This window comes from Pipra filicauda, unplaced genomic scaffold (genome assembly GCF_003945595.2).
Source record: "Pipra filicauda isolate LSUMZ 115617 unplaced genomic scaffold, ASM394559v2 scaffold103_size3290846_pilon, whole genome shotgun sequence".
Classification (NCBI taxonomy): Eukaryota; Metazoa; Chordata; class Aves; order Passeriformes; family Pipridae; genus Pipra; species Pipra filicauda.
In genome coordinates this window covers 83638-98679 of record NW_024103474.1, presented here as the reverse complement: position 1 = coordinate 98679, position 15042 = coordinate 83638, and the positions used below count along the sequence as shown (strand labels likewise).

Here is a 15042-nt window from a genome sequence, read left to right as displayed (position 1 = left end):
TAAGAGAGATTCCTCCACAAAGTTCCAGTTTAAATTTTTTTTAACTTCTTGATATACTTAGGGATTTTGGGGCACTGGTTCACTAATTACCTAGCTGAAGTAGAAAGGAATATTCTAAGGCTGTTATTGTTAAAAAGCCAAACCTTGAGACTGCTCTCTTTTTAATGGGAGCACACTTCTTGAGACAAATTTTTAAAACATACCCAACAAGTATGGTTTTGACAGAAGTGTTGTTTTTCCACAAGCCAAAAGATCTGTTAATCAGTCATTGCTCTGAAGGATCTTTTGCCAATATCAGAGCTGCATGGAAGAAGTGGACTTCAGTATATTTTAGAGTATTCTAGAGATTGTATTACTTTACCCTAATTATCCAGATCACTTTTAACAGCATGATAATAACAACATCATGCTCATTATTTCTAGAATAAATCGTACTTTTGTCTTCAGTGTTTAGAAACATACAGTAATATTCATTTCAGGCTTTTTTGTTGCTTATGCAGTGAGGGTTTAGACACCAAGAAAATTCCAATAGAAAAAAAATGAAGTAATGAAGACTCTAAGTTTGCAAGTACTCATCAGTAACTGAAAACATTACAGTGTGTTAACTAAGCAGGAACTTCAAATGCTAAATAACTATCATAATCATAACTGTATGGGTGTTGAAATGCATCCCTATGGGGTAGACTTATGTTTTACTGAGTGCTTTAATTATGTTTTTTCTTTTTATAACATCCCTGTAATGTAATCTGGTCTTACATTCTTACTCTTAACTACATTTTAACATGGGGTTTGCTGCTTTGTTTCCTGCCTCCATTGAAGAACACAAATTTTTCCCTGCTAAAATTCCAAATGGACTAATAAGCATGTTTTTCCTTTCCTGTTATAATGTATGACTTGTCTTGGAAAGTGTGAGAGACAGGATGCATGCAGGCTGAAAGTGTGCATGACAACTTACTGGAGAAAAGTTTGGCTACTTGGCATTTAACTCTTTTTATTTTTTACCACATTAATGATAAGACTGTTCCACACAATATAAGGAACACAGTAAAGGTTTTATGCTGAGAAAGTATATAATTTTTTCTTTTTCACATGTATATTTAGTTATATACTAAACTTAATTCACATGATGTTTTTACATTAAAATCTCACAATTCTTATCATCTGTAACATGGATGTAACCAGAACACTTGACCTTCAGCCTCTGTCTGCCCTCACAAGACAGAGAATAGGGATTCAGAAATGGCACTGAGTATTTTCCAAGTTTTCATTAAATCCAACATTCCTCACAGGTGAAACACAAAATCAATTGCTTGTCAAATTAGACACTCTGACTCTTGTGCAGCAGTGCAAGGCAGTTTCCAATGTAGATCTTTTCAAAGACTTGGATCTGATAATTTAGCGTTGAACATGAGCACAGAAGCTTTACAGATATTTCAATTTTTTTTTAATTAGAATACTAACTGATATGAACAACCATTACACCTGTTACTTTGCAAGATTACAAAATGTACCTGACTTACCCTGTAAGAAGTTAAAGCTCACAGTAAGTCTCCCTCTTCACCAGCTGAGGGACAAGAGTCTCACAAACACACCAGCAGGGATATTGGACACTTGGCAGACGGAGACAGGCAGCAGTTCCAAGTGCCAAGACACCTTTCTAAAGCACTAAGGCCAAATTTCAACTTTCCTGATACTTGTGATTAAACAAACTTATGTTGATATGAACATGGCCCGTGACTTTTTAGCTACATTTTCTGCATTTAGAGTTTGTGTTTTTCAAGCATGTTAAAGTTCTGTGAACTAAAAGTATGGCTTGAAGCGCAGGAAATATCTTTAATAATACAGCATACTCCGTAATGTACAGGCTAAAGTCATGCTAAAGGTATTTGTCTCAGTCCTACTACTAAACTTGGTAATTACACAGAAGTATGTAAGAACATAGACACAAAGAAGTGGGTTAAAAAGCATAATTAAAGCTCTGAAACAGTAGCTGCCTGAGGACATCTCAGGCCAGGTCCCACTAAATGCAGACAAGCAACGGAAGAAGTCAAGTTCTCTTTTTTTCCCTTTTACAACAGGAAATAACTCATTAAAAAGATACTTCCCCATAATAATTATTTTAAACCAGACATGAATCAGAAACTTCAGCAGCTAAATAAAACCTTTGAAACTGAAAATCTCAGGTTAGCAGCACTGGTTGGTTTTTTTTAGCATTTTTAGTGTCTGAATTGTTCATTTCAGCTGCAATTTTTGCAATTTCAGTACCAAGCCCAGGTCTCTCATTTGTATCATAAACAAAATATATCTTAAGTTGCAAATACTACATTTCTTCCATTACATGCAATAAAAATTGATAAATAGAACATAAATTTCAACACATGGATAGTATATAGGAATATAGACTGAAATGGAGATAACACCACACCACTGTCTTGATATGCTCTATAGAGACACTTTACTTAAAACTAATTTACTTTTTATGCTAGTTTGTAGAAGTTACAAGCTTTATCCACCATTACAGCAGCAGAAAAATCTGACACCCAATACTTATGATATTTTTTTTAATAACTGGCTACTTACCACTATATTTGAGATCAAGTGTTCAACTATATTTAGCCTTAATATCATGGGGTACATTGTAGTAGAACTTAAGGATTTGTTTCAAAAATGTCTCCTGGAGCAAAATCATTATAATGGAGATATTCACTGTCCTTATTTGAGATACTCAATACCCATTTTTACCTACCAAGTAAGCCAGATCCAAAATTTAAAAAGTTCCAGTGTTAATATACACATTATTTGATATCTGCATTACCCACTTCTTCCATCTAAGATTTTCAATCTCAGTGGAGTTCAACCATTTGTCTGAACAAAGGGCATTATGACAATATAGCTATTGAGAAGTTCTAGGATAAGTTTGCAATTAGATTATCACCAGTGAAAAAGGCTGCCATGAGACATGGCCATGCTTAAGCTCTGATACAGATTCTTCAAGAATGTCCTCTCTTCAGAGTGTTTTTCAAACAGAAATGGATTTTAAAGCAGGAAAGGATTTATGGACCAAGCCTGTGGTGCCTTCAGGGGCTGACTGCTATAAGCTATAAGGCAAAAAAAGCCCCTCTTATTGGAAAATATTTGTGTGAAAATACCATCCAAAAGAATTTGGATTCCTGAGAGCATAAGGAGGAAAAAGTGATGCCATATCTAACTATGACTCTGGTCCTTCAACTGTTATAGCATAAATTGTCAAATCTTACTCAGAATACATGAAAAGTGCTAAGAGAGCACTGCCAACATTTTCAGTATTTTTCCAAGACAGAATATGTCTTTTGAATCAATAGTTTGTTTAGGAAAGGACTGTTAGCTACACACACACATTCTCTTTCCTACCTTTGCCATATGGAGCCTCCTGCATTAAGCTGTAGGAAGTGCCATTCTGCCCTTTCACCCCTACAGTGAGTGATTGTCTGCACTGGGTTTATATCTAAGCTGCTTGTACTTGGCAAAATCAAGATGTAATTCAGTTGTAAAGACTGTAATGACTCGCATTCAAAAATACAGATTCAAAACTCAGGTTAAAAATTAGGACAATAAACCCCAATGTTAAGACATGCATAAATATTCCTAATTATATCTATTATATAATGTAATATTATTATATTTCTAATCGATAGAAAAGCATATACTAAAAGGATTTTTAAGATAGTAAGGCCACTGAATGCATGGGTTGCTTGTATTGACATAAATGGGATCCAAACACCCACATTTAAAATCAGAGAGTAATAGCCATTTTACTATGATTTCTAAGAACTTTCAAAGAAAAAATTACTGGACTGATTATCTTCATATGAGTTCAATATATGAAGTTATTAGAACATCTTTTCTTACCTGTCTAAAATAAACAAAGAACTTGAGTAGCATAAGCATAACAAAAATAAAGCTAAAACTTACAGGTCTCAGATTACTCTTGTGTACCAAGTCACTTAAAGCTTGAGCAAGACCAGTATTATGAGTGATAATAAACAGTATAAACAGAAGAGGAGAAAAATCAGCACAGTGGTCAATTCTGTCTGAAGTACCCATGTGAATGGCTTCTATTTGCTGTGCAGTAATACTTAGATTCAACTCTACCATAAAGCTTTCTGAAGTAGATATGTGTAAATAATAATAATAACAACAAGAATAACAATGTGTTCCTATAATACTGCCATCTGTAAAATTCAAAGCAATCAAAAAGATTAACTTGGTTTAACAACATCAGAAATTTAAACAATAATGATTAGGAACCAACACAATAGCAGGACAGTGCTACTGATCCCAAGTGCTACAGATGATAATGTCTACAGACACCATAAGAAAGCATTGCAAGACTTTTGTTCCCACCCTTGTTAAACATATAGAGATCTTAAATACAATTAATTAATTCACAGTGTTGCAGAACAATGTTTTGGGCTGCCAGAATAATCACAAATCACAACAACTTCTTATCATATCCTTTTTCTCATACAGTAATATAAACACTTTCAATATCATAAAATACACAGTGCAATACAGTTGAATTAATCTATCAGGGAAAATACAACGTGGGGTATTTTGTTATTCTTGAAGCTTTGATATCAGCACCATAATATCACAGTAGCACTATTTCTGATGTACCTAACTAGAACAGTATATGTAATGCAACATTTTGCCCTTCTATTCCATTTTATTCCTTTGCTGCTGAAAGAGCTCTTTAAAATATTTACATGGTAACTGGCAAGAAATAGTTCTGCATATTGCAGGCAGGAGAAAATATTGTGAGTTGTTAGTTTGCTGAGAAACTGTGCTTACACGCATTTTTTAAATTCCTGGATTGTTTCTCACCCTTTTTGTTTCACTAGCAATATATTCATATGATGAAATATAGAGCAGTGAACTAACAGACTGGAGAAGACTGCCAAACATCAGCTTTGCCTCTGGCCAGAGTATTCTGTACACCTGCAGTCCTGAAAATGCTGGAAAGGTTTCTAATTTCATGTTTTGAGAAGAAAAATAAAATGCTCTCAAGGAGTTAGAAGACCTTGCACTTTGGCCAACTCCACTTACATTTTTGGCTCTATATCCTAAAAGTGAAAAGAGACAACTGGGAAATTTGCTCGCAGTATCCAAGTTCAGAATGAAACAGTAAGTTAGCAGTGTCTTCTGCTCTTACCAAAATCTCTTGAGACGTTCTAAAAATGGGCTTTAAGCTAATTGTTTCATGAAGAATTGCATCACTATACAAATTTCTCTAAAAATAGCTGTCTCAGAATTCTCAAAAGGAATCTTGGCCAGGGTGATTATACATATTATGTAATCACTCAGCCAAGCCCACATGGTGATTTTGTTTAATGCTGTATTTCTGAAAGCTTCTTAAAATTCTACGGCTCTCAAAACACACCATTTGGTGTATGAATCAAAGCAATTCCAGTGGTTGCTTTGCTGGGAGTGCATTACTATGCTTGCCATTTATTTAAAGCAGTAAACGATAAATATTTAACTGACAGATTGCAGCTGCTAAATTGTATTTAAATCATGACAATTAAATACGTTTGTTTCTTATGGGAATGTGTTTGCAACACAGAGGTCAGTATTATTACTACTAATGTTACAGCTGGATACAGTGTGATAGAAATAATTTTCCTAGGTTATCAAAATATAATGTGAGAAACCTGCAAAAGTAAGCCAGCACTTGAGATAAAAACAATTATCTTCTTCCAGCTTAGAAATAACAGAAGTTTTACTTACACTCACACAGTCATAATCCATAAAAATATGGCTCAACTCATTCACATAAATAACATTTTAATCTTTAGACATATGTCTATCTATAGCTTTATTTAAAATAAATCCTAGAAGTTCTCATTTCCTTACAAAGGCACTATATTTCCTTTCTCTAAGATAACTCTTTTTTTCTTTTGCAGTCTAAAAATTGTAACAAATTACTTCAAAATCAATGTCCTGATAGTAGTTTACAATGTGTCTGATAATCCCAAAGGCCAGAAAACTAAAGCAGAAAAATTGGATAAGGGAATTCAATGACATATTTGGTGCTAGGAGCATTATCTAAGCCACAGACTATATAAAAAAAAAAAAAAGGGAAAAAAGCCTGAAATTTGCAATTGAGACTTTTTTTAAACTTTCTTTTTTTGAACACATTCTATCTCTGGTTTCATTCTATTTCAGTTTAGATTACTCTTAGGCTGCCTTTTGTCAGTCTGCAGGCACCGCTGAGCAATGGAGATCAGTACCTTTGTCAATGTGAAAAGCACTGACATTTTATGACCAAAAAAAAAAATTGATTAATTAAAAAGAAAAGGATAAAGGTGTATTTTTGAGTTGGGGGGCCAGGGCTGGGGTGGGGGGTGGGGGATACCCTTGGGAAGTAAATACTTGGCCTCCAAACTGAGTAATAACTCATTGCACCGGTGGCAAGACAACCCACATGAAAAATAAAAAACATTAAATAGCATCAAGTTTATGTCATGGATACACTAAGATGAATATTCATGCCTAAGCAGGCAGTACACTGTATTTGTTTTATCTTTGCCAGAATGGGGCCTGTTCAGAAAATAGCCTGTTACTCCTAGATATTGAAAAACTCTTGGTACTTTTCTTCCTTTCATGGAATTTTTCAAGCTCATGGCCTGTGGCACAGTGCTAACATACTTCTGAAGCAACCCTAAGGAAGCTTTTGGACAGCCAAGAAGCTTTCAGTTGAAATACAGAATGGGCTATGATGGTCCAGAGGAGTTTTTCTCAATGCAAGTCTGTGGCAGGAGCAGCTCTATGTGCATTTGGCCAGTCGATCTCAGACGAGTCTGTGATACATCACAGTGCAGAGACAGAATCCTCCTGGCCTTCATCCAACACTAAAATTCTATGAGGAACCTCAATACTTTGTGTTACTTCATTGAGTTTAACAGAACTGACCTCCTGAACCTTTAAGACATCACTACACACTGTGCCCTAGCTCTTTGGATGCCTACAACGACCTCGGGTGAGTCAGACCTTTCTGAGCAGAATTTGAAGGCATTTTGATGTTCCAACTAGGTAAGCACCTGTGTTACAAACTACATCCACTGAAATTCCATAACCCTTCTCTTAAATTGCAACCCTATCTCATCTCATCAGAGTCAGGGGAAAGAGCAGTAGTTGGCTCTCTCCTGGGCACTGAGTATCAAGGAAAAGTATTCATGTTTCTCATTCTGATTCTGGGAAATATACTTCCATCAACAGTATTTTCCAGGGGAAGACATTGACTTCCCTTCTTAGTCCTCAAAGAGGATATTCCTGGGTGTTTCATGGATATAATCAGAAGTCTTGGATTCTGATAAATTCACATACATACCTGTCCTTCTCTCTCTCAAGTAACAGCCTTTGTAGCTCTCAAGGAGCTCTCTTTGTACTTACTTTTTTGTATCGGCAGGGGACTTTGCAAGCTACAGCAATCCTACCTTGGACACTGAAGCCACCACTGCAATAATAGTAGTAAAGCAGCATCCTAGCCTTGGTATATAATGTGCTTTTGTAGGTATTTCCTATTGCAATGGTCCACAGTACAGCAACATTTGAAATTGCGAAAAATATGGAACTGAAGTTTATCAACAAAGTCTAGGATGCCACTGAAAGAGACAGTAGCAGAAACAGCAACTCAGAGTTTCTGAGACAGAAACTCCCCAAGCTGCAAACAAAATCAAAAAGCAAATCCATCTGACATATTATGATGCAGTGATACACTTGTTTATAAAAATCACAAAATAAACTTGATTGGAATAATATGTTCTATTTCAAGTGGCACAGCTCTTTCTCACTAAAGCCTAATTTCAAATTATTGCTTCTTTACTGAAATGACCAATCTTTGAAAAGAACAGATATAACAGTAACTTTTACATTCAGGAGACACATTATTTGATGTGCAAAGCAATAATGGGATTTCCTCTGGGTTACACGTGTATCAGAATAAATGTCTCAATTGCAGATGCTGATGGAGAAAGGAAGAACTGGTCTGCAACACACTGTGGATATATATAAGAGGAATATAGATTTTTATCATCTTATTTTGCCTCTCAAAGCAAAAATTCCTCCTACAGTATAAAACAGGGATGGATTTAGGGGTCTAATGTTTACAATTATCTAGTGAGTCATCTTCTAATATTTATAAATATTTCTCCTTTGTTGATCACATTAGGATGGAGAAATAAGGTTTTCTTTTTTTGTCTCTTTTAGCAGTGTAACAGCTGTGGAAAGCAAAAAAAATTGATACTGCAGCTGATCATTCACTGAATTCTAGTGCATCAGAAATAGATTGAGAGTCAGCATATCTCAAAGAAACTGAGGAACTGGGTGGATCTATCACACAGTGTGGAATCTGTCACCTGGCCGAGCACAATCACAGCAAGGAAGAACTGCACTAACAAGCCTTTGTGTTGGATGCACATGTAAAAGCTTTGGGGGTTGACAGTGGTTCTTCCCAAAGGGATTAAAGAAGTATGAGTGATGTCTACAACCTCTATTATCAGATAATTCGTAAGTGTAATAAAGTGGTGACCTAGTTAAACCACATTCCTGTTCCTGGGGTCTCTTTTTTTGTAGTGTCTGAGATAACAGGGAGATTATTTTGGCATCAATTTAATCTAGTTAAATAGCTTTACTGAAGATCTTTATCACTATAAATAATGGAGGTATTTGAAGTATTTGGTTACAATTCTAACTGAAGTTACCCAAAACAATGTCTCTGTAGCAATCTTCTTCTGCTGTTCCTTAACTCTGTCTGAAGAAAGTTATGAATGTTTTGATCACTCTTCAGCAGTACCTTAAAGGTACAAAACCAAACAAACCCAAACCCAACAATAAAACAGTTGCCCAAGTGTCTGATAAACATTTTAAAAATATCCATGACAGGTAATATCCATGAACATGGTAAAGTGGTGTATTCATTTACTCTTCAGTAACATGAGACAAAGGTGAAAAAAGAAGATGTCTAAAAAAGAAAGTAACTGTCTTTTTTTTTCCAAAGCAAATCAAATCAAAAATCCCTAAAATTATTTGGAACTGAACCTCGCCTGCTCTGGTGCAGCACAAGCGGATGAAGTGTTAAAAAGCATGAAGCACATCTGCCTACTTAGCATATAAATTTTGGGTGAAATGTCTCCTGACCTGAGACATGACTGCATCGTGGCTGGAACACAGGTACCTAGCTGGAATATCTGAGCTGAAGTCAGCATCAGGATTGGATAAGAAACTGATGCTCAGGGGCTGTTTCCTATTTTTTTAAACCTGTGGGAAAAAGCTGTAATAATTAGACACATGAGATCAGAGTTATTGGGAATTTAGCACAGCAGCAGGGGTTTCCCTTAGCTTTCTGTCACTGAGTGCATGGAGTTCTACAGCATGTGATGCAGGACTGAGGATAAAGAACCATAACATTGACTGTGCAATATGTCCCAAACTTATCATTAACACAGCATGCTCAGTTGTAGGGTGGCACAGTGCCTGACAGCAGGGTGGTTACTGTGACAGGCTAAGGAGACCTCAATGATTTTGCTGACTGTATTCTCCTCCTCCTCAAGCAACAATCACAGAATTCTGTAATGTCCCACAACGGAAAACATTACATACAACAGACATGGTCTGAAAAAAACCAACTTTCTTATCTTTTTCACCTATTCTGAAAGAGGAAAGGTGACTGACAACATACATGATACACACAGATCTTCAGTATCCAGGTTGTCTGAACAGCCTTTGCCCCCTTGCCTACAGCACCTCTTCTGTCTATGACCACAGATCTCCTAAAAATCAGGAGGAGTAGCCACTGCACACTATGCACAGTGTTAAACCTTTTAACTAGGCAGAGAAGAAACCTATGCACTGTGTTTGGCACAAGTGTACTGTGTCTAGTATGGTTATTTTCCTCATTAATAAAGCAGAACATAAATTTGCTTGCCATGATACCTATTTCTAGAGTTTTTTTAACTATGTGTTTTTTATTCGAACCTCAAATAACTTATGGTGTTGAAGAGAGGGTGACTTTTAGTCATTTGAGAATTTATTTTAAGGATAATCGTGACTTCCAGATAACCCCTCAGAAACCTTCTGAAAACACAATTATTTGACAACAGATAAGCAAATAACTGAACAGAAGGAGGTTAAAAAGAGTCAACAGAACAGACAGATCTTGCTTTATGCAAAGAGCATCTGCTCTCCTCTCTCACACAATTAAGAAGGCTGGAAACAATATGAGGGAAAAGAGAAAATGTATTGACTGCATATAATATGAGCCAAGTAAACATGCAGCTAAATACCTAACAACTACAGAAAAGCAATAAACACTTATATTGAACACTTCCTACCTTTTGTAACTGTTGTCACATGTCAGACCTGGTTTGAACACTCCCAACATGAGGTCAGAATAAAATGGTACAAATGAAAATAATGCCAATTTTCTGTTGCCATGAAAGTATGAAAATTAATGTCTGCCCACCTGCTGTTTTAACTGATGTACTAATCTGTCCTTCTCTCGTTTAAGAGCCATTACTTCATCTTGAGTCTTCTTTTTCTTTGAAGCAGACAGCTCAAGCAAGGCAATATTTGCATCTTTTTCACTAATTGCAGCAAGCAAAGCTTCCTGTCTGATAAAATAGAATAAAATTAAAATTGTTACATTCTCATTAAAACAGAACATATACTACTATATCTCACCATGTGAGATGTTTCTTTCAGTCTCTAGGAGAACAATCAACTACCTTCTGAACACTCTAAATAGCAAACCTTGTCAAGTCTAACAAAATCATGAAATAAACAGATTAGCCGAAGAAGTTCTCTTTATAGATTTTCCATTATTTACTTCATAAAATATTTATCTCAGTCTATTTTACTACAATATATCTAACAATATTTCTGTGAAACTTCTTGCTTTTAAAAATCTTTGATATTTATTTTTTTAAATTCACTTTCCCAAATTCTAGAGCATCTTCTAGAAATCTTTTGTGATTTATACAAATCATGAAAACAAATAAAACAGATATATGTTTATAATATCCTGTTAATTTTGTACCCTAGAAACCTCAGTGCAGAAATATCTGGACATCTTCCTCATATTTATTTAAATGTTTTCCTATGGATTTATTATTTTTCATGGTGTCACCACAAAAATCTATTTCTAGAAGTAAAATAGAACATCTAGAAAATAAGTTTCTTGATCTATTTGCTCATGAGAAATTTTTTCCTTTGCAATCTTGATCCCTCAGTCTTCACAAAGCAAACAGAATCTTACAGCACTCAGGAACATATAGGATTACACAGGGAATATCAGGGGCACAGCATAAATAGTTTGTGAGGACATATGACAAGGGCAATTTTTACAACATGCACAGATCTTGCAGTATCTTATACTCTAAAGTGCTCGTGCTGGCAAGGCCATAATCTGTCCTTTAATTTCATAAATAAAAGAAATATATTGACCTTCTGCAATGCATTCAATGACAGACTATGACTTATCAGCCAAGGAAAAGCATATAATACCTTTAGGCATCAAATAGCTTTTAGAACAGAATATGTTATGGCCTATGCCTTTTTTCCAGAACTATATAAGATCAATCATTAAAAAATAAACATGGATAAATGAATCATAAATTAACTTTAGGCTCCAACTGCTAATAAATGTATGAATATGGCTCATGAACTTCATACAGTCAAGGTGAGTTAAAAGTTTGGAATTCTCACAGTCCTTTGCTTGCCAGCAAAAATGTCAAGAAAGCTATTTCACTTTTATTTTAAAGTTCCTAATGTATTAATGTAAATATTTATAGGACAATATTTCTGATGGAGTCAAAGAAAAACAACCCATCTATTTTACTCCAAGTTATGCGACATGGATCAATTTTAGGTAAACAGTTGCATTTTATTCATACACTCTAACAGTCTCATTCATTATTCTGTCCTCTTCATTCTAATCACAGTTAAATGATGTTTAAAAGAATATGCCATAAGACTCCAACAGTCTAATTGAAATTATAGGTATGAATTATTTTAAATAACCAGTATTACACATAAAAAATATCAGGGGCACCTTCCACTAGACCAGGTTGCTTAGAGCCCCATCCAAGCTGGCCTTGAACACTTCCAGGGATGGGGCAGCCACAGCTTCTCTGGGCAACCTGTGCCAGGACCTCACCACCCTCACAGATGTCAGATGTCCTAACCTAAATTCTCTGGCAGAAACAACAGGTATTCTGTTACTTTAAAGCCAAAGAAACAGAAACAGCATATTTTATACATACATAAAATATGTTCTTCCAAATCAAATAAGATTAGGTTGGCTCCCCCACAGTCTTCTGATAGCACTCTGTATTAAAATTACTGAGAAAGGTTAGTCAGAAGTGCTGACAATGTTCCAGTGGTCTTGCATCAAGAAACATTTTCTTACTTTTAACTTGCATCAGGCAACAATTTTGTTATTATTTTGGACATTATTGAAAAGAGGTTTCATAACATTCCTCTGGTTTTGAGGATATGCAGGGTAAAAGATTTGCCCTGTCTGTAATTAACACCAGTGGGATTAAACACTAATCTTTAAATAATGGTAGTCATTGCTGTAAAATAGGTAAACAGCAAAATATAAATAAATCTGTTTATACCATAATCATCATGGCAGAGATATACTTATTTAGTATCTGAAGGTAAACAAGTCATCACAAACTCAAATCACTGACAATGAACATAGGTAAAGAAGTATACATCTCAGAAATTCCAAGGTTTTAGAATATAGTTAGATTCACTCAAGCTATGTCAGAACTCCATGCCAGTCAGACCCAATATAATGTCTACTCTCTAATAGCAAATTTCACAGTAAATACTTGCCATCTGTGAGGTTTTTAATGATATATAGTTATTTAATTATGAGTAACACATATTAGAGCTGTAAAAAGCAAAAAATAGAATGAAAGGTTTAAATTAAGTTTAAAACTCTATGAAGCTATTCTGAAGTTTTACTTCTCTGAGGTTTGCTTCTCCTCTGCCTCAAAAATTGGCAGCAAAAACACAAACCTGACTAGTGAGTAAGAAGAGTCAGAACTTCTTTGGTATCATGTACTATCAAATAAATGATATTTGGTATCAAATTATTTGGTATCATTTCAACATCTGATAACAGTATTCACTTGCATCCATACTTTTTGTATTGCCAGTCAAAATGATCACACATTCCTGTGGTCACAACTGCTCAACTGTGCAACACTCTCTACTTTAAAGTAGCAGATGAGGTGAAACCTTCCATGGGACAGGAGAGCCAGCCAACGGGCTTTGAAAAATCTGCACTCTGGATTCTGCAGTCCCAAACCCACAAAATTCTGCAGAGCCAAGCATGCACCTTCTCAGCTGATGGGGATTTTCCTATCTTGGGGAAACATGCAACCAAACACTTAATTCCAGGAAATAACGACTCATATCAAACACTTCCAGGAAATAACGGTTCACAGTCACATGAAATAGCTGCTGTCATATGACACCACAAGTGCTCCTCTGAGACACTCTGAGATTTGAATCAAACCCACAGCACACACGGGTTTGAACTGGCCCCCACGAAATTATTGCCAATATATATTTTAATTCTTATCTTTACAGTTAATTTAAGTGGAGCTGAGAGGCTTTAAACCTGTGCACGTTGAGAGAAAGCTATGCAAGAGTGCAAGGACGGGGATTTCTACTCAAATCCTTCCAGGGCAACGTGGAATGACGAATACATCACTACAAACTCACACTGCCAGCACTCTTGAAGCCACCCAAACGTGAGCCAGCTTCAGCTCAGAAGCTGTAAAGCCTCATTTATCTAAGAGACAAGGTGTTTTAGCTTGGGCACCGTGCCACACAATGTGCTGATGGCTTCCAGACTGGAACTGGCTCACACACAGCCTGCAGAGTGCGGGCAGAGCAAGCCTGCACCTGTCTGCACAGACACACTCCTGGGATATGTCGGCACATTAGCTGTGTCTATTAGCATGGATAATCTGAACAGTAATAACCTCAAATATATAATCCAGTGGCATTTAACCAGGCAGCTGGGTTAGCAGGAGTTCAGCAAAGCAGGACTGTGGACTCTTACCAAACGACACGTTGGTTGCTTACATCCTTATTAAACTACTTCTGTACAGCAGGAAGACAGAGAAACCCAACAGTTCTTATTAACATTTTTCAGAGTACAAGACAAAGATGTTGTGACAGAGCACCTAAGCAAACTGAAGTGTTGTCCTTTACTTCTGCACGGGCTAGCACCCAGCCTCCACTAAGTCTCTGGAACACAGAAGTTGAAAAATACCTTGCCTGTGCTAGTAAGGCATTGTAAGTGAAGGGATCCAAGCATTTATGAAACTGCTGATCAGGACAGACCGGGATCTCTAGATTATCATATCCCAGTTATCACATATTGCACACGAGTTTACCCAAATCTACCCACATCTTACCCACATTGCCAAGCTACCCTGTCATCACACTTCAAGTTTCCTATGGAAGAACAAAACCATGAACAGCAGTAATTTATTTCAGCTATCCAGTGACCCTGCTAAAAAAATAACATCACCGGTTTTGCAGGAAACATTTGAAATGACATTATCTGACCATTAGCAATATGGTTAAGATGCCAGCAAAGCAGCTGACAATGATTTTCTCACAAACATGATGTAAACTTTATTCAAAAATGTGAACTGGTGGCAAGGTTTTCCTCTAAATCTCTCAGGTGGGTAATACACTTCCACTTTGCTGCTAGAAAATGAAACTCATCATGTGTTTCAGTGCAAGAATTTTTGAAAATCAAGACCTGAACTGGCACCAAGAACAACACACAGTCCAACATATTCTCCAGCTAACATGCCTAAGAGTGTAAGCATAATTTATAATTTCTAATTATCTACTGTGTCAGGGAAAAAAATTACTATCCAAATACAGTTCTATAGAGATGTTATCACTATTTGCAGCCAAAATGTCTCCTTATTGTTTAATAAATTATGGCAATAAAATACATTTTAAAAT

At 36.0% G+C, this 15042-nt stretch overlaps 1 protein-coding gene across 2 annotated transcripts in view; it reads right to left on the bottom strand.

The window, feature by feature from the left end:
• Nucleotides 1-15042, bottom strand: part of LOC120322701 (ERC protein 2-like) — a 208417-nt gene that overhangs the window by 130720 nt on the left and 62655 nt on the right. For both annotated transcript variants that reach the window (XR_005562539.1, XM_039378706.1), the window contains exon 2: nt 10502-10649. Coding sequence is in view for 1 of the 2 variants with exons in the window: in XM_039378706.1 (XP_039234640.1) it covers nt 10502-10649 (148 nt within the window). In the remaining variant the exon portion in view is untranslated. The remainder of the gene's footprint in view (nt 1-10501; nt 10650-15042) is intronic.